General features: G+C 60.5%; 2 protein-coding genes across 3 annotated transcripts; one reads left to right on the forward strand and one right to left on the reverse strand.

Moving 5' to 3' along the window:
* The first annotated feature begins 608 nt into the window (after positions 1–608).
* On the forward strand, positions 609–27,968 carry NECAB3 (N-terminal EF-hand calcium binding protein 3). 2 transcript variants are annotated; one of them, XM_075438321.1, is made up of 13 exons: positions 610–1,049; positions 5,882–5,906; positions 6,923–7,031; positions 13,644–13,669; positions 13,985–14,082; positions 22,974–23,110; positions 23,286–23,407; positions 23,674–23,753; positions 24,177–24,230; positions 24,897–25,009; positions 26,591–26,668; positions 26,929–27,020; positions 27,859–27,968. In XM_075438321.1, exons 1-13 carry the CDS (start codon positions 957–959, stop codon positions 27,885–27,887), a joined length of 1,056 nt encoding a protein of 351 aa, XP_075294436.1. In that variant the 5' UTR covers positions 610–956; the 3' UTR covers positions 27,888–27,968. The 2 variants fall into 2 exon arrangements, with proteins under 2 accessions (XP_075294437.1, XP_075294436.1); XM_075438322.1 differs by lacking the exon at positions 26,591–26,668 and having other exon boundaries at positions 609–1,049.
* ACTL10 (actin like 10) lies at positions 19,921–21,734 on the reverse strand. Its single transcript, XM_009940971.2, is given in 5 exon segments — positions 19,921–19,982; positions 20,103–20,759; positions 20,762–21,031; positions 21,034–21,122; positions 21,124–21,734. Coding segments are annotated over 5 exon segments (1,689 nt in total).
* Positions 27,969–27,971: the final 3 nt, after the last annotated feature.

Below are 27,971 nucleotides of genomic sequence, written 5' to 3' on the forward strand. Positions count from 1 at the left end.
TGCCGCGCCGGAGGGAAGCAGCGCTGAGCAATGGCTGCCCGGCCCCGTGGGCACAGAGGGGCTGGCTCCACCAGAAAGGCCCCCACAACCGGGGTCAAACTGGGACCAATGGGGCAGCCAGGGCTGCACAGGGACCACCGTAGGCTGCATTGGAGCCAACTGGGAGCTCAGTGGGGCGTACTGGAGCCAACTGGGATCAGACTGGGGCCAGCCCAGGAACGACGGGGGCAGCCAGGGCTACCCTGGGGCCTACAGCCACCGTACTGGGATCAGCCAGGGTCAAACTGGGACCAACTGGGGCAGCCAGGGCTGCACAGAGACCACCGTAGGCTGCATTGGAGCCAACTGGGAGCTCAGTGGGGCGTACTGGAACCAACTGGGACCAGCCCGGGACGACCCCACAGACCACCGGGCCCCGGGAACGGGCGCGCAGCAGCCGCGGGACCGCAGCCACCGCCCCCGCGTCCCTCACAGCGCCGCCCCGCCCCTCTCCCCTCCGCCAACGACAGCCGCGGCTCTGCGATGCCAATCACCGGCCGCGACCAATCGGATCGCCGCGGGGGCGGGCCCTCAGCCGAGGCAAAGTTGCCTGGCGGCTGCGGAGCCTTTCGGGTGAGTCCGGCTCCGCGCTACGCTCCCTACGGCAGCGTACGGCGGGGTAACGCACCCTACGGCAGCGCTCCCTACGGCAGCGCTCCCTACGGCAGCGTACGGCGGGGTAACGCTCCCTACGGCATCGCACCCTACGGCAGCGTACGGCGGGGTAACGCTCCCTACGGCATCGCTCCCTACGGCAGCGTACGGCGGGGTAACGCTCCCTACGGCAGCGCACCGCGGGGTAACGCACCCTACGGCACCGTACTACGCCCTACGGCATCGCACCGTACGGCGCCGCAGCGCTCCCTACGGCACCGCTCCGCACCCCCGGCGCCGCAGCGCCCGCGCCCGGCGGGGCCATGATGGCGTGTGCCGAGCTGCTGGCCGTCTGCCTGCTGTCCGCCGACCGCGGCCCCGCGCCCCGCCGCCAGCCGCTCCCCATCTTCCACGACGTGAGTACCGCGGGGCGGGCCCCCAGCCAGCCCCCGTCCCCCCCCGGGATCCCCGTGCCTCCTCCCAGGGAGCCGTGGCGGGGCCACGCGTGGGCCTCGGGGCGAGGCGCCTTCCCGCCTGAGGAACCAAGAGCAAGGGGCGAGCGAGTGGGCCCCGCCGCTGCTCCCGCCTGGACCCGTGGGCCGTGGTGGTGAGGTAACACCCAGCCTTGCGTCCTTTCTCTGAATTACGGGCCTCCGGGTGGGTGGCGGCAGCCCCCTCCTCACCGGGAGCGGGCTGTCGCGTCTCCCGCAGCTGCCCGGGACGCTGCCGAAGGCTCCGCGTCGCTGTGGAGAGCCGCGGGGTCCCGCGGGCAGCGCGTGGCCGTCGCCCGCTGCCAGCTCCCAGCGCCCCGCGAGCGATGGAGATGATGTCTGTGGAGGCTGGGGGTCAGCCGGGCGTCCCGGCAGCCGTGGGTGGCCTGGGGGAGGTGAGGACGCGGGCAGTGGCCGTCTTTGTTTGCACAAGACGGGTGCTGGCGCGATGCCCGCCGTCACGCTGCGTCCCTCGAGCCCAGGCCGAGGGTGCTCCTGTCCAGAGGGAGCTGTGTGCCTGGGGCCGGGGCTCTGGGCAGGCAGCTCCTCTCCCCCGAGTCGCCGGGCAGGCGGCTGCGTGCGTGGCCACCTCCCCGGGCACGTGGGACAGCCTGGGCCAGAGCCCACCTCCGCTGCTGGAGATGCCCAGCACCACGCCGCTCCTGGCCGTGTTTCGTGAGCTGTGGGGTGCCTGGGTCTGGTGGGCAGCTCCCGAATCTGCCTGGTGGGCCACCAGCCCTTGCATTCCCCTGTTGTTGGAGCAGATGGCTCATAGAGGTCCCTTCCAACCTCTGTGGTTCTGTGTCTGGCACTGCTGGCGTCTAAGTCACGCTGTGGAGCCAAGGCGAGGTGTGAGTGGAGCTGCTGCCCTTGCCCTGCTGCAGGGGCTGGGGAGGACAAAGCAGGCGAGAGTTAGGGGCAAGGGTTGGTGTGGTGCCCCCGCACCTGGGCAGCCCAGAGCAGTGCCAGTTGCCGTCTCCGTCCTGTCCCGGTCTGGATGGTGCCACCCCCTGTGTCGTGGTTCATCCTGGAGAAGGGAAGCAGGAGACCCCTGGCAGCACTTTGGGAAGGTGAACACCGTGCCTGGTCTGGTCCTCCCATCTGGGAGACCCTCTGGCATCAGCAGGGAGCAGTGGGAAAGCCCAGTTCCCTCCGCTGCAGTGGTGCTGGGGTCTCTCTCCTGCCATGGGGGTATTTCAGACTGCAGGGCGCTCCAGCCAGCATCGTTAACAGCACTAATTACTTGGCTGATGGAAGATGGGCTGGAGGGGGGTTGGTGGTGACAGCTGTGTTCCAGCTCAGCTCCTCCCGGCACTTACCAAGTCCCACATCTATCCCTCAGGGTGTCATTAAGACAATTAAAATGGGAAGTGTTAACAGTGCCAGCGGCTGCTTTCCGGGTTCCGGCGGCTTTCCTTCCTCTTCCCGGTGGCTCCCTTCGCTTCCCACCTCAGCTCAGCTCCGGAGCTTGCCAGGATGAGTTTAATATCCCCGCTTTTGGGTCTGGGCAGTTGGCTGGTCTCCAGCTTCCCCCCAGGCTTGGCAGCGCAGCGGGGCAGGATCCCAGCCTGTCCCTGGGGCAGTGGGAAGGCAGGGCTGCCCACCGCAGATCTGCGCTTCCCCTGGGACCGGAGCCGCCGTCAGCCTGCTCGCAGATTGCCTGCCTTCAGGAGAGGTGAGGAGGAGGAGGGTTTTGCCTGCGATGCTTCGCTGCAGGCGCGGTACGAACTGCAGTGCTGCCATCGCGGTGGTTTCTCTGTGCAGACATCTCAGGCCTCTGGGAGATTCATCTCCCACGCTGGAGCTCGGGGCTTGCTTGCTCCCCGCTCAGCATACGAGAGGTTCAGAAAAGCCGCCGTTATCGCCAGCGCCTGGCGGCAGCCCGCATCAGCCTGCGGTGGGTCGATGAGCACGGTGTCCCCGGGGCGGCTGTCACCTCCCTGACAGCTGGCGTGTCCCTGGCAGCGTGTCCAGCAGCCACCGTCGCGTCCAGCCCTGCAGACAGGGAGAAGCCCGGTAATGCCACTCCTTCCCGGGGTGTGGGGGGGTTCATACACAAATAAATGCTGGTTCAGTGCTGCTTCCATCGGTCCCAGTGTGCCTGCTGCTGCAGGCACCGAGGGGGCTGCGGCTGCTTGGACCCAAGCCCGGGAGCTGGGGGCCGAGGGAAACGTCTCAGGCTTGAGGCAGTGTCCCTGTGTTTCTGAGACTGCCAGCCCCCCTCGAGTGCAAGCGAGGGGTTGCCTGTGGGGCCTCTCCAGCAGCCGACGCAGACCTGATCCCGTTCCCAGCCTGGCTCTGTGTCACTTCTCCCTGGCGTTGTCCCAGGGCTGCTGTCCGCACCGGGCTCTGGCAGCGGGAGCAGCGCTTACCTGCCACTGCCGAGCGGCTCGGGGGTTGCCCCACGGAGCGTGGAAGCGGCTCTGCGCCATTTTGGCTCGGGTGGAGTTGGATCCTGCCCGTGCACAGGAGCCATCGGTGTTTCCCGGTGCGTGCAGGCACCCTCTGCAGCCGGGGTTGGCCAAGGACGGGCTCGCTGGAGCGGCGAGGAGCCCCGCCATCGCTGGGGACGTGGAGCAGATGTGGCCGTGCCTCGCAGGGCTCTCGCAGCTCTGCTGCTTGCACCACGTTTGTTTATTTTTAGCTCCGGGCAGCTGTCGTGTGTGCACTGGCAGGGCTTTTCTAACGCACCACTGGAGCGGAGGATCCCGTGCGCGAGGGAGAAGCATCAGCTCTGTTTGCTGAGGGTCGTGCTGAATCCCGGGTGGGCTGACCTGGATTAGAGACCTCCTCAGCCCCGTGGCATCCCCCCTGAAATTGTGCTCTCCCTCTTAGCCCGCAGACAGACCCTGCTGAGCAAGGCCAGCCTGCGAGTGGGAAATATAGTTGGCCTCACTTGAACCTGCATTTGTGAAGTGCCTCGGTGACACTTGACTGTCTTTGGGATAAGCTAGCTGGCCTCAGTGACATTTGGAGCCATAGAAATGTCACTACATGAGCCAGGTGTCCCTCCGGTGACAGCGAGCTCTGCAGGATTAAGCCTGTGCCTGGAGGGGAGGTGTCGTGCCCGAGGCAGGGATGCTGCAGGGTGGCACAGGTTTGGGGACCCGCCGGTGCTGCCCCTGCCTGCCGGCAGAGCTGCCCCCGCACCTGGGGAGCCCTGGCACGGGTAACCCTGCCGTGAGACCCCTGATGCGCAAGCGAGCCCTTCAGCCTGGAGAAGGTGTTGCTTTAAAACCCAGAGAAATCCCCAGCGCGGAGGAGCTGCAGGTTCCTGTCTCAGCTGTAAACTCCGGAGCGCATCCAGCGAGTCCTACAGGGCGCTGATGGAGCGCCTGCCCCGCGCTCCTGCCAGGGAAGCAGCCTGGCCGGCTGGAAGCCTGCGTCCCGGAGGGATGGCTGCCTGAGGCTGGATGGCTCAGGGCAGCCTCCGTTCCCTGCAGCATCCTGGCTCGGAGGAGCTTGCCTTGCTCAGAGGAGCATCCTCCGAGGAGGTGTCCCTGCCACAGGGAGGACCAGGGAGCTCCCTGCTGGGACCAGCATCCGAAAAGCTTCCACCCAGTTGCAAGCCAGTGGCTTTCTCAGGAGTGAGCAGCAGAGGTTTCTCTGGGCAGCTGTTTCTTCACCCTGAAGCAATTTTTCAGGGACATTCTGGGGCTAGATATGGGCTTCCGCCCTCAAAATGCGCAGCAAAGCTGTCGGTGAGCGGTGCAGAAGGGAGCTGGGGCGGAGGGGGCAGCTGGCAGCGATGCGTCTTCCTGCGGCGGGGAGCAGAGCTGGTCCGGGGGCGGTTTTATCAGCAGTCTCCGCTTTGCAGGTGCGTGGAAAGGAAGATCACAAAGCCCGCTTTCCCCTTTTCCTGCCCTGTTTCATTCCTGATCTTTCTTCAGACCTTCAGATTTCTGCATCAACCAGGATGATTAAAAAGAAGAAAGTTGCCGCGCACACAACTTTGTGTCGTTGGCTCCATTAGCGTGTGCTGGCCAAAACCTTGGACTGTTCGATCTGGCAAGGTGTTGCCAGGCATCGGAAACGGTGCTGGTCCTCGCCGGAGTCAGCCCCGGACCTTCCAGTAATTACTGGTGAAAGAGGAGCCAGGCAGGGAGAAGAAGTCCCAGCTTTCTCCTGGGCTGTGGGCAGAAGCCTCATGGCTGGGAACCTGGGTTGAGACCCTGAACTGGAGCAGCTCTCCAACTGTGCTCTGTGGCAGAATTAGTTGCAGACTAATTAATTCATTAATTATTTATTACAGTGCATGTGCATGTCGAGGTGTCACAGGAAGGACTGTTGTGAAGAGTGATTACAAAATGCAGGACAAGAGCCGCTCCTCGGTGCGGACGGTTGAAGTGTCAGCAGTGATGCACAAAGTGCTCTGGTTATGGAGTGGGTTTATGCTTAATGTTCTTTCGTTTAAAGGGTCTGAAAAATCAAACACTTTCCATCACAAGGGTGTAGCAAAGCCCTTTCTACTTCATCTCCCTCTGTTCTCTAAAGGATGTTCGATGCGAGTGCTGGGCTTGCTCGGGCGGCAGCGGCTGTGCCGAGAGATTTGCGCGTTGGAGGCGAGAAATGGTTTTTATTGTTTGCAAAGGGGGATTTCTCCAGAGCAGCCCTGGCAGCGGGGGCTTCTCCACGGCTCCCCGGGCTCCGGGAGGTGGTCATCCCGTGGTGGCAGGGCCCGGTGCTGCCTGGCTCGCCGTTCAGCCACGCTGCTCTCCCTGCTGCTTCACTAAACCCTGTTGTGTCTTCTCTTCCAGATTTTCCGGCGAGCCGACAAGAACGGTGAGTGCTTTGTTCCCAGCACTGCCTTCCCTCCCTGCCTGGGTCCCGCTGCGAGGTTTGGCTGGAAGAGTGAAGGAGCAGAAGGGCGAGCAGCTCTCTGGCTGCAAGAAAAATGCTTTTCTGTTCGCCTGGGGGAGAAGGCACTGGGGCAAAGAGCCTGGCCAGGGGCTGGGGTGTGGGCTCCCCCCAATTCACCAGCCACACACCACACAGGACAGAGCCTCTTCTGAGCCCTTCTCCTGCCCGCACACGCAGGGTCTCTCCGCCGCATGCTAGCAGCGAGAAGGGAAGGCAAATCAAACCGTGCAGCAGGCAGCCCAGGGGCCGTCAGACTCGTTCTCTGTCCCTCGCGAGACTGATTCAGTCTCTGCGCTCAGTCTGGGGTTTACATGTGCCCCCTGTTCCTGTGTTGGTGGAGCCACTGGTGTTTGAGAGTTAGACTCTGGTACCTGTTTTTGAATTTGGCACCCATAAACCAAGAAGTCCAAAATCCTGAGTTGTTTCTCTGAGCCTTCCCACCCCCTCTTGGGCTCTTCTACTTCACGGTAGATTGCAGGCTCCAGGAGCCACTTTTGTTGCAGATCAGAATGCAGCCCAGGAGCTGAAATCCTCCACAGAGAGGAAGGAGAAAGCTCTTGAGTCAGTGGAGAGATTTTCTTTCCATAAAAGCCTGATACTGTCCTCACTGTGCTGTTTGTAATGGGCTCTGTGCTTGGACAGTCACCTAAGTACGGAGTGTCGGCATGTGTTTCTCAAAACATTGCAGTGGGTTCTTTTGGAAGGGGCTGAAATTCCCACCTGGAGTTCCAGCAGCAGTGGCCCTGCTTGCCAGCGCTCCTGGGTTTTTGACGGGGACTGGTGGGACATGTTTTCAGTGAGATGTCTGCTCTTATTATTATGCACAACACGCCCGACCGTCCCACGCTCCCGGTAGAGAGGCTGCTGGGAGGATCACTGGGGCCTCTATGCTTCTTTCTGCAGATATATAATTATTCTTCTCTTTTATTTAAATGCAGATGATGGGAAGCTGTCATTTGAGGAGTTCAAGAACTATTTCGCTGATGGGATCCTGAGCTCGGAGGAGCTGTGGGAGTTGTTCAGTGGCATTGACAGGCGTCATTCAGAGTAAGTACCGTGGTGGCACAGAGGAGAGGAGATGAAGGAGGGTATAAAACTGCTTGACTGTAGATGGAGGACATTTGGAGGCGGGTGCGATAAATAGTCAGGGTGAGATAAACCTCCCTCTTGTAACACGCAGATGTTAAAACCCATTGAACACCAGCTACGAGCACTGGTGGTGAGAGAAGCCCGACATTTTGAGAACAGTCATTATCAGATTTACTGTAGTTCCATAGAAGCAAGCATCCATTTAAAATTACATTAGGTTAGTTTGAAAAATATATTCCAGAAATATACAGCTCTCTATAGAGCAGCTTGTGCGTCTGCAGGAGGGGTGTGAGGACGGTGCACAGACTGTGCAAAGTCACAGACTCTGCCACTGCTGACACAGGGAGCGGCTTTTCACTTGCGTAAGAGCTGCTTTCCACGAGAAGTGGGCCTTGTGAGTGTAACTGTGAATTTAGGCCAGCTACTTTTAAAAAAGAAACCCCCAAAGAACAGAAATAATTGCACTTAGCCCTGGTCTCCTCTTGACTGGTGCTGTCTAGAGGAGTCTGTTGGGCTTGGCTGGGTGTCTCATCCCAGTCTTCCGGCTATCAGCGTGGCCTTGCTGGGGTCCCTCTGCCCTGCTGGTCCCTGGGAACGAGTGGGTTGTGGCACTGGGAGAAACTGGCCGTTGATATGTCTGGGGGCTGCCTGTCCAAACGGAGGGGTGCTGCTGGGGGGAAGGGGGCTGCATCTTCCCCCCCCAGTCTTGGGCGGCAGGCTCGGCTCCGGCTCATGCCACTTCCAGGGCAGTGGCACAGAGGGCCCGTGCCATGCCGAGATGCCGACAGCCACCGAGCCACTGCCAGTGGATACCCAGTGGTCCCTGGCTACAAGTCCCCACATCATCCACCTGGGGCTGGGGAAGTGGGGGTGACTGACTCCTGCCGAGTGCCGGGGTGGTGGGTTTAGTTGATGCTCCCGCTTAGTGATGGGGCAGAGAAGAGGGGGGTGTGTGCAGCCCCTGGTGCCGCTTTCTTTTAAGCCTGGCTGCCCATTGCTGCCTGTCCTGCCAGTTGGGCTTGTTGGAAGTGGGCAGCAGGAGGTGTCTCCTGAGAATACCGCTGTCTCTTTGGGCTGTGATCCCGGGGACTTAGCAGAGAGCCGTTCCCTTTCCTCTGCAAATGCTCCTTTCCTCTCACTCCATCTTGGGGTCACCTTGGAGTCACCCCCTATACAACATTGCTGGGAAACATGGGTTGCAGCAAAGCAGAAAGTTTTAGCTGTGCTCTTAAATGGATGGTGAAAATCTCCTGGTTTACCATTGCTTTCAGGTTGGCTTCTTCCGTCTGTCCAGAGCAGACAAACAGGAGTGACCGAAGGGCCCCGTGCGAGCAGGCTGTCTCCGAGAGCCCTGCACAGCCCTGGCTGCAGCGGTGCTCTCTAACTCGTTAGCAGTAACGATGGTGCGGTAGCTATGACAACGTGGCAGTTGCAGCGTTGAGCTGGTGACATCTATTAGCAGGGCATGACCATTGGGTCTTTGATCTCTTGCTGCCATGAAGAGCTGAAGGGACCCTGCAGGCAGAGCTGGTTTCCAAATTCCGGGGTTCAGGGACTTCAGGCAGACGTAGGAGACGCTGTCCCTCCAGCCCTGCGAGGGTGCCCTCGTGTCTGCAACTGCGGGTGCAGTTCTTGTTTCTGTCCCCGGCTGGGACATGGTCCCCGCACACAGCGCAGGGTCAGTGTGTGGGACAGCTTCAGTGTGAGCCGGTGGGAGCAGGACGGGGCGTGGGAGGTGGCAGCAGGGAGCTGCACCTGATTTCTTCAGCTTCATCCCCAGCTCGTGGAGGAGGAGGAGGAGGAAGTGGGATCTCCCGGAGAGGGAGCCTGGCGCTCGGCTTGCTGTCTGGTGGGAGGCATCCTGCCCGCTGCAGACAGCGTGGGGAGGCTCTGCATCTGTCGGAGCGCGCTGACCCTGAGCCAGGGCCGCATGCCTGCTGGGGCGAGGGACTTGGAGAGACAGGCCTGTCCCCAGGGCAGCATGACCCTGTCTGTACCCAGGGCCTGCCCAGGGACCGCTTGCCCACTGCACAGCGGCAGGGAATGGGTATCGAGCAGTTTTCAGCATGCTGGGCCTTGAAGAGCTCTCTGTGGCTCTGTGTGTGCAGCTGGGCTTTCCAGCGTTCGTTTTTGGGGTGGGCAGAGGGGCTTGCTCCTTTGTACAACCTCCGATGTCCTGTAAGGGCTGTGCCGGTGTCCTGCTGTCCCCTCGGCGGGCGGGCTGGACAGCCCCTCTTCCCAGGCCGCCTGCTTGCTTTGCACTTGCAGGAACTCAATATTTGTGAGAGCTGGATGAAATTTGCTGCCAGATTCAAGAGTTGCTGCCCGAGGTAATACTCAAAGTATTACAAAGCTGGAAAGCAACTACAAGCTCAACAAACGTATCTGGCGTGCTGCCTTGATGTCCCGCACCTTTTCTGACGATGGGAAAGTTTCACCGTTAATGCCTGGGCGGGTTTGTGTGTTCGTCAGGTCTCGGCTGAAACTTGTGTTTCTTTGTCAGTGCCAGCCTGACCTAGGGAGAGACAGTAACAGAGCCTCGTACCCGGCTCTCCCCGTGCCTGGGTGACAGAGCGTTGCCCTGACCCACCGCGGTGAGCCTGTAGCTGCTCCCCTGGGTCCCGAAGCTGGTAGCTGGGAAGATGGGTGTTTCAGAGGTCTCATGCATCACTCGTTCTCCTTCCAGAGAGCCCATGGTACCGTGCTTGCCTTTTCTCCCCGTCCTTCCCATCCAATCTTTGCTCCCCCTCCCATCTGCCTGGCGCTGGGGTGGGATGCTGTGGCCTGTGCGTAAGGCACCTCTGCTGGGTTCCGTTCAGGTTTTACATTTTTTTTGTTCTGCATTTCTGAAGAGTCTTCTGTTCTGGCTTTAACATATCTCCTTGCTTTAGTTCTTTGACGTTTAAAAAATTACGTTGAAACGGAATTGAACTTTTCCTTGCAATTTGGTACAACAGCTAGGCCCACCGTTTTGTTTAGCTTGTCAGAGAGCTCCACGCCAGCTCTGGCACTGGCACAGAACAGAAAGATTCATCTTTCTGGAAAAGTGCGTTTTCATCCACTGCAGTGTTTGGGTGAGAAGAGACAAATGTTTCTGGAGGGAAGAAAAAGCCCCCTTGCTGCAGATGCGAAGCACAGTTTGTGCGGTGAGCAGCCGTGTGTCCGTCTGCAGCCCAGCCCGGCGGGATGGCACCAGGTCCCAGGGTCTCGGGGGAACAACTGAGCAGAGGGTTGGTTACAGGGGGCTTTGGACTGAGTGTGGTGGCGCTGCATAGTTTACAGGCCTACGGCTGTTGGCAGGGGACTGTGAAACCTGCCCGAGGAAGTGTCGCATGGACCTCGCCTATCTTTCTGTCCTGCGTCTGTCGGGAAAATTCAGAAGATTAAGGCCTGGCAAATCCTGCTTTGCATGAGAGTGGTCAGAAGGTGGTGGCAGGAATTGGGTACAGACTGCCCAGAGCCTGCGTCTCTGACCTTGAGCCACAAGTGAAAGAGGTGGGAGTGCTGACCTGGTGGTTTTAAAAATCTCTCAGTGGAAATAACCCAAGCCTCTGGTTCTGTGGAAGAAGGGACTTGTCTGGAGTTTCCTCCTCTCTCTTTCATCAGAGGCTCGGAGCCGCAGCGTCTGCCAGTCTCTGAATGATGGAGAGTGACCGAAACACTCTGGGCCACACTGGAAAGCTTTAGAAACCAGATCTGTGATGACAGCAGAGGTTCCCGACATGATGAATGATAAAAATAAAAAAAATGCTATCTGCTTTGCTGAAACTGATTGCTGTTTTCTTGCATAAATTCCAGGCGCATTCTGACAGAATCACAACAGCATAATGATGACTAGATCCTTCATCATCACTTCAAGCTAATTACAGTTAATCAGTGGTTTGAGCACAGTCAAAATACAGCTATGTGGAAACGTGGAGAGTCTCAGGATGAGTGCTTTGGAGCAGAGGATGGCTCTTCTCTTGGAGTGGGAGAGGGGATGGCAGAGAGGGGAGCGGAGCAAAGCCTGCTGCCCTGTTGCAGCCCTGCAAAACGGGTCAGGATTTGACGTGCGGGTTCTTTATGTGAGCTCCTACGGGACGTGGAATGTGGGAAGAGGCGGCCGTGCCGTGTTGCTGACGGAGCAGGATGTGGGGAGAAGGGAGCAGATCTTCTCCTGGACAACTCCCAGAGCGCTGATTATTGCCACAAGGTCCCGCTGATTGACTTGGTGTTTAACTGTTCAGTGTTTTAGTGATTGGTTAGTGAATGTTGGTTTTTAAGCAGCAGACAGACAAGATAGAGTTTATTAATAATCTCTGGCCTCTCCTTACAAGCTACGTGGTTGGTGTTGATTGTAGCTCTTTGTCACGCGGACGCCTGCTCACTAGAGCCGAGGTGGGAAGCTGGGCAGTGGTTGAGCTGGTGGCCCCTTCTCCACCGTGAAACTGGCCCAGCTCCAGGTTCTGACTGGGGGCAGGTGCAAATGCCTGGGTAATGTGTGCATTAGGTGTTTCGCTGTGTATTTTGTTACCTGAGTCCGTATCCTCTCCTTTGTGAATGTTACCCGTCTCTGGGATGGGCACCAGTGGCTGCGTTGTATCTGGGCCGTGGGTCTAACGAGCGGTGCCGCAGATGCTGTGGTGCCAGCGCTCTTGTGGCAGTGCAGCAGCAGCAGCTCTGCAGTCTCCAGGCAGCTTTCGGACGTACGTGGAAAAATTAAGAAGGAGCAAGACGTTTTTCCAATTTAAATTTGTGCTTGAAACCCCAGTCACTCTAGCAGAGCTGTGCTCAGATGCACGGTGCTGCTCAGAGACAAAGTTTGATGGAGTGGAATTGGCGGCAGAAGGGACTGTGGTTTTGCTGATTATCTGTATTGCGTCTCGAGGGAAACACTTTTTTTAACCACTTTGAAAACTGCCTGCAGTGCCAGGACAGCGCGCCAGAGCCCTGCCGTAATCAGCTCCTGCGGTAGGTGTTTAAAATAGATGAGCCAGATCACATCCTAAAACTGCCCGTGTCCGTTGGCTGAGAAGGCGCCTGATGCAGTTAGCTGCACGGAGGGGTCTGCAGTCCCGCTGCTGTGGCTCTGCGGTGACGTCTCGCACCAAAATATTTTCGTGATTTGAAGCACTGCCTATTGTTAAAGCACTCTAAGTGGAAGCCCAGCAGAAAAGGAGACACAGAAACCAGTCTTTGATGTTTGGAGGAAAAGCGGTAGGAAGATTTTGTTTAAATTATTACTCCTGTTCCTGGCACAGCATTTTGGACACTCCCCACACTCTCCTCTCATTTTACCTTGGGGTGTTTTTGCCCCTTTGCCCTGTGAGCAGTGTCAGCAGGGTGACAGGGTGATGTGGCTGCGGTTTGACTTCCCCTGGGCGGCGGCACTGCAGCTGTCCTCAGCTTGGAGCCCAGCAAACCCGGGTATCGCTGGTTCCTCCGTGTGTGATGGCACTGAAACACTTAAACTCTCGTTCGTATTCTCTTCCAATTTCCTGGTAAGGATTAAAAATGCTTGTAACCATTTGGGGGATTTTGAGACAGCAGAATTTCTGCAGTGGAGGCTGATTTGAACAAGCAATATCCTGGGGCATTTCCCTTCGGGCTCTGCAGGTGGTGCCGGGCATCGCAAGCCGCTCTGCCTTGTGGCGTCGGCCACCTGAGCGGATCCAGCAGCTTCATGCGAGCCCGTGGTTCCGCTTGACGTCCCGTCCTGAAAACATTTGACTGTTTCCAGACGTTTCTTCCTCCCTCTTCACCCCAGCAGTGCCTTTATTAGCAACTGGAGGGACCAGTGCAAGTGCTGCAGGGATGCCAGCATTGCCTCTCGAGCGCAGTGCTCTGTCACCTAAAAGGGGCAGGGGGCTGGCCCCCGCCTCCAGGTTTTTGTACCCAGCTCACTGCTTTAATGACCTTCATGGCAGGAGCAGCCCCTGTGGTGGGCTGTGAAGCCATCCAGCCCCTGCCTGGGGAGCCTGAAGGCAGCTCCACACCCCCCAGGCTCTGAAGGCAGGGCAGAGGAGGAGCGCCCAGGGGCACTTGTGGTGCAGACGAGAGAGGCAGGGGCTGGTGCCGTGGGGCAGCCTTGGGGAGGACCTGGGCTGAGGTCAAGGGAGGCACAAGGAGGGAGCCCTGGCTCAATGCTTTGCACTTTTGGGGAAGAGGTTGGGTTGAAGAAGCAGCTTCTGCGGCTCATCAGCTTCCAGGGCTCAGAAACGGGGCTGCCCAGGGGTGCAGGGCACTGCCTGCCTCCCCTGACCTCCCTCCTGGCCCCGTCCTGCTCTCACAGACGCTTTCCCAGCACACTCCAACTCCAGGAGATGTTGGTGGAGAAGCTTTGCTTGCTCCTTGAGCCCCCACAGCAGAGGTGATGCTCTGCAGCCCTGCGGGTGCTGGACATGGCTCCTGAGCTGCTGCCTCTAAACTTGTTCAGCTTTTTATTTTTCTAATACAGCTTTTGAAAATTCATGGGAGGAGCAGTAAACCCACTGGGGGCTCAAGGCAGGCCCTCAAGACCTCACACACCACAGCTGTTTCTCCCGAACCAGCCCCACCATCTAACAGGAGGTTTTTTTCTGTTTCTTGCAGTAACGTGGATACAGAGAAATTGTGTGGTAAGTAGGGTGATACTCCTGCCTTGGAGGGCTTCCTCTCTCGAGGCTCTGCAGTGGGGCTGTGTGCACGTCTGATCTGGGCAGGACTGGGCAGCCAACTGGCGTTGAGAGTCCCTGGGCTTGAATCCCAGCACGGAGGGCATCCGTGCTTTTCCCAAGGGGATGGGATGTTTTGTCCCTGGGGATAGGAAAGGACTCTGCATGTCAGTCCGGGTGGGAGCGTGACTCTGGGCTGTGTGCGGGGAGCGGGAGGTGCGGGGCGGGCAGAGATGGAGGCCCTCAGGAAGCTCACCATGGTCTTCTCTCCTGTTTCAGATTATTTCTCAGCATATCTCGGAGAATACAGGAATGTGCTTTCCGCCCTGGAAGCCCTCAACTCCGCAGTCCTGGCAGCCATGGACAAAACCAAGCTGGTAAGGATGGGACTGCGGGAGGGCAGCGGGGCAGACGAGTGCATCGCAGAGCCATGGTGATCTTCGCTGCTTGCTTGGTGTTAAACTTGGGTGTCAGAGGCAGCAAACGTGGTGCATCCCGGACCAACAGGGTTGCCTGTGCCTGCTGCGGCTGTCTCCATGCGCAGCGAGTGCCGCAGCAGCACAGCCTGCAGCGTGCCTGGAGGAGGGGGAGCTGTGCCGGAGGGTAGAGCTTTGGTGCTCTGGAGGTGCCTTCTTCCTCACAGGGCTCTGGCAGCGGTTGTTTCAACAGCTCCTTGCAGACTACTTGCAGGGTGCTGCTGGGGAGCATTGCTGATAATCTGTGTTGCGTCTCTGAGCCAAAGCAAGGTCTTTTCCACAAAGCAGTGGCATGAAATAGGGGCCCCAGGACTGAGCCTGCTCTGGGCTGACCCCAGCAGCTTTTGCTCAGCCCAGCCTGTGCTCACAGCAACCAAAACTGGCTGCCGGCGAGGGGGCGGGAGCCGCTGCGGCAGGAGGGCTGCGCTGGGAAGCAGCAAGGCCCTTGGGAGAAGGTAGGAAATGGTGGAATTCACGGACTCCCAGCCCTGTGCCGAGTTCATCCCTGCGGCGAACGCTCTCCATCTCCCTGCAGCTTGTAGTGATGGGAGGCAGGTTGGAGGCTGCTGATTAGGGCAGGCAGCCTCCTGCTCTGTGAGCCCTCCTGCCTCCGTGTTGGAGAGCAGAGGTCTGCAGCGCACAGCATCGTGGGCTAAACAGAGCCGTGAAAAAGCAGTGGCCAGTACTCGAAGAGACCCTCCTCAGGGACCAGCAGCCCCCTTTGTGCCTGAAATGTGTTAAAGCTTTCGCCGTGTGCTTGGGGCTGATGCTGTTTTATGGCTGTGGGAAGGGCTGGCCCTTGCCTTCCCTTCGGTGTGGTGGTTTGATGCTTGGTAGGAAGCGGGTGAAGGTCATCATCCACGCACATACTGTCCACTGACCTACTGATGGGATGGAGAGGTGAGGGGGCACCGGTCGCACTGGCGGCTCTGCAGAGTCGTGGAAGTGGTGTTTGTGCCTCTGTGGCGTCAGTCGCGATCTTGCCCTCTCTTTCAGTTTCCCTCTGGCCAGATCCAGCCTCAGCAGCCTCTCCCTGTACGTTGGGAAATGCATGCCAGGAGAGGGAATCGCTTGAAAATGCATTTTCTCTTTGGTTCAGGTGCCCGGCCCCCTTTACAGTTATTAAATGCAAGTCCAGAGGGAGAGAAATCCTTTTCAGAGAGCTGTGCTTTATTTCAGTTCTTTTCTGTTTTGGGGTTTTTTTGGTAATGAATTTGTATGTTCATGTATTTTTCCCAAGGACAGCACAATTCCTGTCTGCTTCACAGTATTGGCATGATGCATTCATTCACTTAATTTCTGGTGCCACGAGTGTTCCCTGGGAAAGAGAAGCAGGTTTTCCCTGTTGAAACAGATTTTTCTGGACTGGCTTTTCCACCCCTGTTTGGATCTGCTCGGAGCCCGGGGGCCAGGGCAGCCCGATGCTCGCAGCGCTGCTCTCACCCGCGCGAGCTCTGCGCTGGCCGGGCGCTCTGATGCCAGCCCTGAGCTGCTGGGTGCTCCGACGCGGGCACTGACTCTCCCGGGAAGCATCTCCCTGCGCGTCCCTGGCCCGCTGGGCTCTGAGCCGGGGAGGAGGCAGGAGAGGGCAACGCTCCAGCCCTGTGGTCAAGGCTCTTGCAGAGCTGTGGGAAGTCTGCTGCTGCTAGAGGCTGGCAGAGATGCTAAATGCGGCGTTTTTACCTGCTGTGACCTGAATATATTCCCACACTTGTATTTCCAGAACGAGACTCGATCTTGGATTATTATGGGATTAGTGAGTTTATTAGGTTGGACTTTAGCCGAAGCTCACACCTCTCTGAGCCAAGGGAGGGGGCAGAGAACAGAGATTTCCCATATTACACGTCGGTCCCTCATTTCTGTTGATTGAAGCACCTCTAAATGCCACTGTGGCTGAGGACTGGCAGCCCCAGTTTGGCAGAGACACCGCTCTCCTGGAAGAGCCGAATGAAACTTCATCCTGGGGAGCTGCTTTTGCTGGAGACGCAGCTGTGCTGTGCACTGAGCAAACTGGAAGGGACCTGCCTGCTCCAGCAGCCCTCGCTGTAAAGCTTTGCTTCCAGAGCAGGGCTGTGGAGTCATCAGATGTGGAAGGATCTGCAGTCCCTGCCTGTTTTTCCCGGGCTGTATTTGAGAGCTTCACGTGACTCCCAAGGAGGCACTGATACCTGGGCTAGCCAGAAGGAGGAGAAGGGGACCTCTGCCTTGAGCTGGGTCTCACCAGTTGAACCACAGCATATCTTGGTTAGGGTGCATCTCTGGTGGTTCCTTGCTGCTGCAGGATTGCTCACCCCTGTGTCCTCCAGGTACTCGCCCACAGCTGTAAATAGGCTCATGTGAATACCAGCCCACTTTACAAGCTGGAAAACAGACAGAGAGCACGGGCTGCTTCATTAGCACAGCAAAAGCAGAGCCTGGGAGATGCCTTTGGCTTGCTCGGACCATGCCAGGGCGATGAGCTACAGGGAGGAGAGAGAGGGAAATCAGGAAGCCACAGCTCGGAGCGAGTGTGCGGCGGCTGTGTGTTTGGGAGCTGTGGTTTGAAGCGGTGCTGCCAAAAGCTTTTTTCATATCGAGGATTCCCACCTCTGTGCGTGCCGTTGCCGTCGCTGCGGGCCAGGGCACCCGGCGTGGATCAGTGGCGTGTCTCAGCGGCTGTCTCCTGGCTGGCAGGCTCCTCGATCTGCTGCCTGCCGTGCACGTTGCCGACTGCAGGATAAACACTGCCATAAAGCATGGCAAACGCAAGCCAGGTTCGTCCTTCTCGCTGCGTAAGTGACTGCAGTTACCGCAGGAACCTGTGGGTGTGTGGGCAGCAGACCTGCTCGGGGTCGTTTTTTATCGATCCACAGGTTGGCAGGAGGAAACCAAATCCTTAGGGGTTCCTGTGCTCCCATCCTTCCTCACTGGGTTGGTAGAAAAATGGTAAGGAAAAGATGTCTTTTCAAGAAAAGAGGGTTTTTCTCCAAATTCTTTCATTCCCGCTCATGTTTGTAAAATATAACTTGGTAGCTATGCTGCAGTATACTAATTAAAGCTCTTCTTGTGGCTGAACTTTGCATCTGCAATATAATAGCGTCAGAGTAAGAAGTGAACTGCGGAAATACCTTGGGAAATGGCCTCATATTTCTCACAGGGGACCTGTGTGCTAGAACCTTTCCATTCTCCAGTCTGCAGACACTGCAAGCAAGCCCGTTAATGCCTCTCCACGTCAGGCGCTCCTGTTTCTCCTTTGGCAGGCGTTACGCGATCACCTATTCCATTCTGTCCCGAGCTTAACTATTGTCATAAGAAACTAATAAAACCTCTCAAAAGCAGAATTGTAGCAGCTCTTGGCAACTTTGGATTTTCATCTGCGTCAGTGGAGCTGAAACACCAGTCCAGAACCAAAAAGCCTTGTCTCGTGCTTGCCGAGGTATTTCCTCCGTGACTCCTTTCCAGGAGTCTGCTGCGAGCAGAAGGCGCTGTGCGCGGTGAGACAGAGCGCGTTGTCATTGAGCCTCTGTTTTCAGAGGGGTTTCAGCGTGTGGTGCAACACCTGGCAGGAGGGTTTTGCTTGTTTGCCCCAAAGTGAGGAGTGTGAAGGGGGCCGAGCAGCTCCACCGAAGGAAAGGTGCACGTTTCAGTGGCTTCCCCCCCCGGCATGAAATTTTCCAGGTCGATGCAGAAGGGTGAAACGGCGTTCGGGGCTCCCTTGAGAGATGGCTATTTCCATCCCGCTCTCCGGCGCGTTCCCCTGGGCGAGCTGTGTTTGGCGAGGCGAGAGACAGGAGGCAGCTGGCTCGTGGTGGGCAGTGCTGGCCCGACGTGCTGACGTGTCCGCCTGGGATCCTGCTTGGCCCTTGCGAGCTGGGCTGGGGCGTGCTGGGACCGGGAGGACGGGGACCCTTCGGACCCCTCTGCACGGCGAGCTTCAGCGCCGAGTCCACTCCGAGCGTGGCGTGCCCTGGGCTGGTGGCTGGGTTTTAGGGGGTGGCACCCCGGGCTGGTGCCTGTGCTGGTGTGTTTGGGGTGCAAGGGCTGCGCTGGGGCGAGCTGTGGGGCTCGGGGCCGGCTGAACGTGCCCCCCGCAGCCGCGACACGATGGTGGGAGCAGCTGCCTGCTCCTGCGATGGAACTCCAGCCACAGAGGCCATCGGGATTAGGCCATCCCCAGGGTGGAAGCGGGGAGGATGGGGAGTGCTGGGAGGCCGGCTGGGCGCCGGGGCTTCTCCCAGCGCCAGGCCCTTTGAAGGGGAGCCGTGCGGCTGGGGAGAAGCCTCCGGCCCCCATGCGAGGGGGAGCGTCCATATGCCGGGGCTGCGGGGCGGCAGGAGGCTCGGCGGGGGGCTGGGGGCTGCGCCGGAGGTGGGAGCGGGGCCACACGGCAGCGGGGGCTGCTCGCTGTGGGAAGCCCCTCCTGGGCAGAGAGAGGGGTGATGGCGTTTGGGCTCGGACCAGCTCCCGCAGTGACACGGGCTGTGCCCGGCCGGGCGGTGGATGGATCAGGTGTCCTCTCCGCTGTGCCCCAGTGGGGACGCAGCCCCTCAGCGTCGCTCACCTTCTTGCTGAGGGTTGTCCTGGGGAGGTCTGAGGGTCGGCTGTCCCCTGTAAGCGGGGTCGTGGCCGGGCTGGCGGGCGCTGAGCAAGCTCAGAGGGGGTGTCGGTGCCTGCGCCCCTTGGGAGAGCCGGGGGGAAGGCGCGGGCAGGGGGAGCGGCAGGGTCCCAGCCTGGGGTCCCCAGCCCCGTGCTCCCAATCTGGCGCCGTGGGGAAGGCAGGCTTGTGGGAGCAGGTGGGACGCTTGGCTGGGGAAAGCCCAGAGGTGCAGAGCTCAAGCTCTGCTTCCCACAGCCGCATCGATCGGCTTCACTGCCATCCTCTTCCTCTGGCAAAAAAATGGGATTAATTTTCAAGTGCGGATGAAAACCCCCTGGCAGCACGGCTGCCGGTGGAGGGGGGGCTGGGGACTGGCGGCGGCTGTCCGTCGCCCACTCCAGCGCGGGCGCAGGGCAGCGCTCGGTGGATGAGTGTCCTCTCTGCTTACCTTCCCCGCTGTGGCAGATGCAGCTGGGCCAGCAGCACTGGGCAGACGAAGCTCTGAGACTGGGCTGGTGGCTTGGCTGTGGTGCGGGGGAACCAGAAATCCATGTGGGGCTGAAGATCCTCCCCGCTGCCCCCCTCCTCAACAGATTTTGACACCGGCATCGGAAAGGTTATGTGCATGTGCTCTTGTGCAGAGCTTCTGGAATTCAAGATCCTCAGTTTCTCCCTCGTGTTGGAGAGAAACACAGTAGGAATTGGAAATATTTGACCTGTGTAATGTGATATCATTGCTGGACTCCGTTTTGGACATGAAAGAAAGAGTTCATGGTGCCTGGGGAGGGGTGAAGGCAGCCTGGCTCCTGGTCTGTGCTACAGCCTTGGGGGCACACGAGGACACTGCGGGGAAGGCAGAGGTGACTCTGGTCCAGTTTGTCTCCTTGTGTTGTCAAGGAAAGGGGCCGACCCCTCCTGGTGGATGCCCCTGTAGAGCAACCAGCCCTGCTGCATCACGTGGAGATGCCTTCCGTGACCTCCCACTGCCACTCCTGTCTCTCTTAATGCTCACAGTGATGTCCTGTGGTTTCTGTGTTGCTTGTGGAGCTGGGCCCAGGGCCTGGCCATGGGGAAAGGAGTCTGCTGTGACAGCTGGGCAGCGCTTCCCCGCTGCGTCCAGCCTCTGATCCTTTTCTAGTCATCTGCGAAGCTGAGCCAGTTCGCTAAAGCAGCAGCAAAGCCAGGCGAGGGCTTTTCCGCCCGTTCAGTGAGCTGAGTCGGCTCCCTGGGGCACCAAATGGCCTTTATACCGAAATTACAAAGAGCGAATGCAGTTCCCTGGTTTTCACCGGCTCGTCCTCTGTACCCAGTGCTGAGATGCTTCAGTGCCAAGGTCAGAAATCACCTCCCGTAGCAAGGTTGCCGCCTGTGGACCTTCTCCTCATCAGCTCGTTCCTCCCACCGCTGTGGCTCCCTGCAGACCTGGGGGTCCTGCTGCACTGACTGCTGGCAGGAGCTTTCCCGCCCGCTGAAGCAGCCCCTTCCCGGTGCTGGCAGCTGCAGGCAGCGCCTGCAGAAAGGACGCTTTGCTGCGGCGCTCTGGGTGCCCACGGCCTCCGGCCGGGAGCGTCGGGGCTCGGCTGCGAGCGGCTGTGCCCGGCCTGAGCTCGCAGCGTGAGCCGCAGTCGTGTGGCCAGCCTGTCAGACAGACGCTTATCAGAGGGGCGGTGGGTGGGCGCAGAAGTAACCCAGAGCGTCAATGAAAAGCCGTTTCCTTCTGTTTGGAGCCTTGGAATTAACTTCTCCCCCCTGCAGCAGCGCAGGAGCTGGCCCTCGGTCACCACCAGCCCGGAGCAGGGCAGCGTTCCGAGACCTCCTCCTGCAGCAGGAGCTGTGCCGCACCGGTGGGATGCGTTGGATGCGCGATCGTCATCTGCCTGCTGGAAAATCCTGTGCACGTACGCGGCACCGTGCTCCTGGTACTGGCCCTTTGCCATCCACACATGCTGGAAGGACGTGAGCGACGCTGCCATCGAGCCCCCCGCCCAGGCCGCTGTGGCCACTGCGGGCTCGCCAGGACCTGAATCTGGCAGCCCGTGCTCTGCAGCAGGGCCTTCAACTCCAAGCACATCCTCTCGGGAAAGCCAGGAAACATCGAGGAGCCGCCAGACAGCATGATGTTACCCACTGTGTCCCTCCTGGCGTGGTCAGGAACCTTCTGCAAGGCCAAGCGGTGGAGCCCTGGGGAGCTTTGTTGGAGTAGCTGAGGTTGGAAGAGCGGCTCTGGGCAGCAGAACCGTTCCCTGTCCAGGGTTATCCAGTGCCCATTGGGGCCTGAAATCTGACCGGTTGGTGGTAACCTTGGTCGTGGAGGTCTCCTTCATAGTCCATGGAGACATAGCAGCATTGCTTCTTCAGCTGGATCAGTCGTCTTGTTCAAGGCCCTCAGCACAGAGGGGTCACTGGGGCTCTCCATCAACAGGCTGCGCAGGTAGCTGGAGAGGAAGCCACCAGCCACGCGGAGGTGGTAGGTGACCGCCCTCCAGGCCTGGCCCAGGCAGACCGAGGTGGCATGGGACACTCCTGCCCCAGCCTCCACGGCCAGACCGGTGACTCTGCCGTAGGCGCAGAGGGAGAGGAACCCGGTGTTAGCCATGTGCAGGGCTGGCACCTGGAAGCTCTCGAAAAGCACCTCCGCCACCTTTTCTCTGTTGGTGGAGGGACAAGACGGAGCCATGAGCACCGGCTGTTGCTCTGGGAGAGCTTTCAGGCCACAGAAGAAGAGGTGGCTCCACAGGTTTTCCATGCCATCCCAGTCCTCAATGATGCTGTGCCTGAGTGGGTAAGTCCTGGGTTCTGCGGGGAAGCCCGCCATGCTTCCAGCGGTAGTGGGGTGCTGCAGGGTCTCCCACCTTGTACCTGCACGGCAGGGATGCAGCGACACAGTCCTGAGCACAAGCTTGGGCTTCTTCTGGCCTGCAAAGCCTGCCCGAGTGAAGCTGCTGCCGTTGTTGGTGATGACTGCAGGCTTTGGCATGACTGACACTCCTGAGGGCCACCGGGCAGGGAGGAAGAACCTCACCCTGTGGCGGAACAAGAGGAGCTTTGCGGGGGCAAACCAGGCCTGGGTACCTGCTGTGCAGGGGGGGCTGTGGCTCAGCCCCAGCAGAGGACAGCTGTGCGGCTCTGGAAGTTCTGTCTCTGGGTACGTCCCTCAGCCTTTCCTCCTGTCTCCTTGCTCCCTGCCTCGCTGAGCATCCTTCTTTGGGTACCTTGTCTCCATCCCTGGGGGCCTGGAGATTTTGCCTAGGCCCTTGGCATGCCTAAGAGTGCAAGGACAAAAATGTGGATGGTTTGAAGGAAGCAAGTGAAAACTGGAAAGGAAAGCAGAGTGGTTGGGCCAGGCTGCAGGGAATGGTGCTGCCAGCAGAACCCGCAGCGCCTGCAAAGGAGCCGTGCTCGGGACTGGTTGTTCGTTGCACCCAGATTTTTGCCCAGGAGGATCTGTGGTCACAGCTGGCAAAAGAAGGAAGGAGTTTGGGGTGCCTGTGTGTGTCTGGGCACTTCCCCGGCTCTCCGTGCCTCTCAGACATGCTCCTGGGGCGTGCTGTGCACTGTTTGGGTGCCCTCCAGGCCAGCTTGTCTTCTTGCCCAGGACACGCAGTGACCCCTTCGTTCTCCCAGCGCTTCTGGCGTGCCCCCCTGGACCCGCCTGTACGTGCCCCCAGCCCTAACACCCGTGGTGGGCACACTGCGCGCCGGACCGGGGAGGAGGGTGGTGAGGACGGGGCACACAGCTCCGTGTCCCCGCCGGACACCCCTCCAGCGCCGCAGGGCGGAGGGGCTGGGGCTCGCGGGGCTGTCGCCCCCGTGCAGCGAGTGACGTGGGGACGGGCTGTGGGGTTTCACGTCGCAAATTCAGTCGGGATCTCTGCCCGTCGGAGCAGAGGGCTTGGTGCTGTCTTCTCGGGGAGAGAGGGCACGAACCCAGCCCGCTGCTTCTGCAAGCGGCCTTTACCTCGCAGCGTGGCAGCGACCATCTGCGGGGCTCCTGGGGGCTGGGGTGGGATGGGGGGCTCACGCCACGCCTGACCTCACAGTTGTGCAGCCAGAGGAGGCTTTTGTCCCACACTGTCATTGCCTCTTACGATGCCTCAAAATTTGGTTGGAATCCACCCTGTTGGGTTTATTTAAGGGCCAGCCCCTTGCAGATGCAACTCTGCTCCCCCTGCGCAGAGCTGAGGGTACCTGACAGATCCTCTCCCCTTCCCCGCAGAGGTACGAGACCTCCTCGAAGATGGAGCAGTTCCTGACCCGCTTCCTGCTGCGGGAAACCATGCACCAGCTGCAGTCCCTGCAGGCCTCGCTCGAGTGTGCCGTGGACACCGTGGAGGAGCAGGCGGGACGGGAGAGGTAACACGGTGGGACGCGCTGGTCCTCCCCCTTCTCCCCAGCACCGCTCGGGAGGACTCAAGGGTCGCCCTGGGAGAGGCATCTGGGAGCAGAATCTGCCCTTTCCAAGCCCACCATGAAGCCAACCCACATAGTGAATGACTTCAACCCCTCCTTTTGCGTTTTATTCTTCCAGAAAGGACATAAAGAAGTCTGAGACCTCTGTTGGCCTGAGGTCGGGGAGACGATGTGGGCGCAGAGGACAGAAGAACGTCTGTCTGTCTCCGACGGACCCCTATTCCGGGATGCTGACGACAGGTCTCTGCAGCCTGCCGTCCCTCGCTGTCTGCCCCACTGGGGCCTGCGGTGGGCGTGGGAGCAGCACGGGGCAGCGGGGGCTTGTCCGGGACGAGCCTGGACCATTGCACCCAGATGACAGCTGGGGTGGTGTACCTCTTGAGCAGTGGGAAACCTTTCAGGAGAAAAACAAATCATTTCTTTTGGTGTAAATCAGAGATTTAGAAGCTTTTGCAATGACAAAATCAAGCTTTTCCAGTGACATCTCTCTGCCCTTCCCTGTGCAGGTGTTTGTGTCGAGGACAACAGCCAGTGGATGGCACAGATCAACAGGCTCCAGCAGCTCATCGAGAAGCTGGAGTGCAAGGTGCGTGGCGGAGGGCAGGCGGGCTGGGGGCTGCCCCCCACCTCGGTGCAGGCTGGGCTGGTGCTGGGACCCCTCCTGCTGCCAGCTGCCCCGGTATCCGGCCCTGGCGTCGCTACAGAGCTGCGCCCGTTCACCAGACCCGGACTTGCAAAGCTGCTGTCTCCAAAGCCCCCTGCTCCCCTCGGCTCTGCTGACCCTCCCCTGGCTTCTCTCTAGTCCGTGCTGATCTGACAAGTCAGTTGGGACCCACCAAGCCCCACAGATGTGCAGGTCACGTCCCTTCTTTCCCCCGGGTACCTGAAGGAACGTCCCCAGAGCAGTGCCCGTCTGTCGCGCTGGGCTGGGCTGTGGGTTGCTGCCACGCTTCATCTTGGTGCAAAGCTCTCCCAGTAACGATGACTTTTCCCGTGGTGTTAAACGCAGAGCCCACGCCTGGAGCCACTGAAGGAGGAAGCGATGTGCAAAGGGAGAGATGCAGTGAGTCCCCGTCCTGGTGCTTCTTGTTGCCGGTAACCCCGTGGTGTGCACAGATCCCCTCTCTTGCACACACGCGTGTGCTCGTGTGGCCCCGAAGCCCCGAGGCTGGAGTCCCTGGGGTGAGCTGCTGGCGTTGCTCTGGCGGGGGTCTGCTGCCCGGCGGTGCAGCAGGGTGGGAGTCGGAGCTGTGAGCTGGGTGTGGGACCCGCCGCAGGGCACCTGCAGCTCTGTCAGGTCCACGAAAGCCCCGGGCAGTGCCCACGGCCAGCCCAGAGGAAGGCAACGCTCCGCTTGCGAGTGCCCACATCCCCCAGGTTTGCTTCGAGTGCCCACAAACCATGCAGAGCCCCCAGGGAGGGGTCCCGAGGCCCCTTTCTGCTGGGGGAAGGACACAGGGAACTGCAGCAGCCCCAGAGCAGGGCCTCGCCTCCGGGGGATGGAGCATCTCCTGTTGGTGCGGTCCTCCTGGTAAAGGCAGCCTGCCCAGGTAGGAAGAAGCCACTTCATGCTGGGGTTGTCCCCAGCACTGTGGTGCCAGCCCCTTCTTGTGGCTTCCCCTGCAGTGCTGTGCTTGCTGGGCACCGCCTCGTCCCGCAGCAGGGTGGGAGCAGGGGGCCAGAGGAGGCAGCTCGGTCCCTGATGCCGCTGCCTGCTGTCCCTTCGCAGCACATTCTGGTGGCCAAGAGGCAGATCTCGGTGGCGACGAGCAGCATCGAGGAGTTCCGCCGGGCGTTCAGGTCCTACACGGAGGTCACTGCCGGGCAGAGCAGCTGCCTGCAGTAAGTGGGGCCGCCGGCGGGGTTGTTCGTGTCCCAGACTTTTAGCACGGCACCCTTGGGGGGCAAAAGGGTGTTTTTTGTGGAGAATTTTGCGTGCACTGACCAGCGCGAGGGTGGGCTCAGCGTGCAGAGGTTTGAGGATGGGACAGCTTCACCGCTGCAGCAGCGTCCCGTCTCCTCTGCGGGTACTCGCAGCAGGAGCCACTGGTCAGCGTCTGGCAGGGACGGGGTGGGTTTTACGCCCGCCGGAGTGGCCGTGGCGTGCGCCTGCGAGCGAATGCACGCGTTCCTCCAGCCTGATGAACCTGAACAGAACGGGGGGAAAGTCAAGGGGACTGCTGGCGTCAGAGCGTTGCTGCGCGTAAAGCGCGTCGGCGCCTGCAGCTGCCCCGGCCTGAGACCAAGGCTCTGCCCCCAGCGCCGCTCCGAGGTCCAGAGCCAGCCCAGGTGGGACCGTGGGGACAGGCCGCTGCCGGCGCGTCCCCGGAGAGCGGCAGCTGCTCTTGGAGAGGCGCTTTGCTTCTCCGACGGGAGATTTCCAGCCGCGTTCAGCGGGAAGGGTTCGTGCTGTTCCCATTTAAAGTGTCATTTTTCAGCTCTTCAGTTCCAACAGCACAAAATTGCGTTTTCAGTCCAAAGAAAAGGAAGATACTTGTTTTGACACGCGTGGCAGAGAGCGCGGGGCTTCTGTTCTTTGGAACTGATGGGCATCTCTGAGACCTGTTAGTGTGAACAGCGGGGTCGCGCTGCGGGGGCAGGCTCTCCACGCCAGTGCAAGGCTGGAGCAAAGCCGGGGGAGGCTCCGCTCTCCTGCTTCACGCCAGGGCGTTGGGAAGCGCGTTGCGGCCCCCGCGCAGGGAGACGCAGCCTCCGAGCTGCGGGGGGCCGTGCTGTGCTCCCCCCGGGGCCTGCTCCCTTCCCGCAGCCCTGAGCAGCAGCTGGACGAAGCCTTCAGCCTCAGCTGGCATTGGTGATGCTGCAGCCGCCTGCAGACGCTTCCCCACACCCTGCACCCCGAGCCTGGCGCTCTCGCTTCCCTGCTGCGTCCCCCTCCATCTTCCCAGGGCCTGCAGAAAGCCCCAGCCCGCTCCTGTGGCGGGAGGGAGCGGGGGGAGCGTCGCCTGGCGCAGCGGCAGGCCGGGGGTGGGTGCTGTGGTCTCAGCTCCTCGCCCTCGTGCCTCGGTTTCCCTCCCTGGGAAGGGTGAGGGGGGGCACACACCGGCCCCAGAGGGCTGGAAGGGTGAGCTCCGGCGCCAGGCTGGTGCTGCAGGTTAGGAAATGATTAAACACGACCACGCTGGTTTCTGGGCAGCAGCAAGGACCCGTTCAGTAGCTGTGAGCTGCTCTGCTGCCCTGCCGCTGGCACTGCGGAGCGTGCAGGAGTTGGGTTCGGGATCCCCCAGCGCCGAGCGCGGTCCCAGGCAGCCGCAGAGTGTGGATGCGGCCAAGCTGCTCGTGGGCAGCGTGGCGGCGAGGCTCTGTGCTGAGCTGAGCCCCTCGCTGCCGCGCCTGGCGCGACCGGCGTGGCTGCACCGTGCCGCCTGGCCGGGCCCCCCCTCAGCGTCGCTCCTGTCCCCGCAGCGTGTCCGCCTGCAAGCTGCCCGACGAGGCCTGCTTCATCCTCTACGAGTTCTGGCAGGACGTGGCTGCGTGGAGGAGGTTGGAGGCTTTCCACGTGCGGGGCGGGGGTCCGACGCGCTGGGGGGGGCTGGAGGGGGGTTCCCTGCGCAGCCTGTCCCGCTGCTGACGGGGCCGTTCGTAGCGGAGGGGCTGAGCACCCCGGCCGAGGATCCGGGGAGCGGGGCAGGACGGGGTGTCCTGCTCGGGGCGGCGCAGAAGCCGCCCTGTGCCCCGTGCGCGGGCAGGGAGCCGGCACCCACCTGCCCTGCACCCTGCTGACCCCGCGCCCTGTTCCGCAGCCACTTGCAGTCCAGCTGCAGCAAGGCTTTCCAGCGGGCCATCGTCAGCTTGCTGGAGTCCCCGGAGCTGCTGACCACCATGCTCTTCCCAGGTGAGGGGGGCCGCTGGGGCCAGCCTGGGGGGGCTGTGGGACCCCCACCGTCCCGCCTCCTGCTCCAGACGTTCTGCAGAGGCAGTAGCAGGGCAGGGAACGGCCCCTTGGCTCTCTCCAGAGTAGGAAATCGGTGTGGGGGTGACCTAAATTGTGGTTTTTAAACCGGAGTGAGACCCGTTTCCCCTGGCTGGGGTGGCTGTGTGTGCTGGCAGCGCTGCGGGGCTGCTCCCCTGCCTGGGGGATGCTCACAGCCCGGACAGCCCCGCAGCTGGGACACCGCCGGTACCAGATAACCTGAGCCCTGTCTTCAAGCCACTTGATGCCTCCCCCCCCCCCCGAGCTCTGAACCTGCTCTGCAAAGCACAGGCCCTCCCGCACCAGGCCCGGGGGCTGCAGCCGGGCAGAGACCAGCCCAGGGCAGAGGTCTGTTCCCCACGGTACCAGCAGCAGGCTGGCCAAGGCCTGAGGAACGGGGACAGACTGCTGCCAGAGCAGACCCAATTAAGCCCCAGTTTGCTGTCACTTTCGGATTTTGTGTAAAATAACATGAAATGGGTTAATTTGGACAAAGCCCTGTGCTGGTGGTGCTCCTCCTGGCCTGCTGGTCCCCCTAACCCCATTCCCTGTGCTCCCGGCAGACGTCACCGCAGCGGGTGCGGATCACCCCTCCCCAGGCCCTGCCATGGCTGCACGCCGTGCCCCGGGCACCCGGGACCTGCAGAACCGCCCCAGCTCCCCCGAGCAGGGCTGTGTCCCCTGTCTGTGCTACCCTGCAGCCCCCTTCCCGTCTGACGGTGACTGCACGGCCCTGACGCCTTCCCCGCTCTCTCCCCAGCGTCCTGGTGGATCATGAACAACAACTGACCCCGCACAGCCGCTTCAGGACGCCGTCGCCATGCGGAAGGACGCGGAGCCCGCGGCACAGCCGTCGCCTTCCCTCGCCTTCGT

Source organism: Opisthocomus hoazin, chromosome 18 (genome assembly GCF_030867145.1).
Source record: "Opisthocomus hoazin isolate bOpiHoa1 chromosome 18, bOpiHoa1.hap1, whole genome shotgun sequence".
Taxonomy (NCBI): Eukaryota; Metazoa; Chordata; class Aves; order Opisthocomiformes; family Opisthocomidae; genus Opisthocomus; species Opisthocomus hoazin.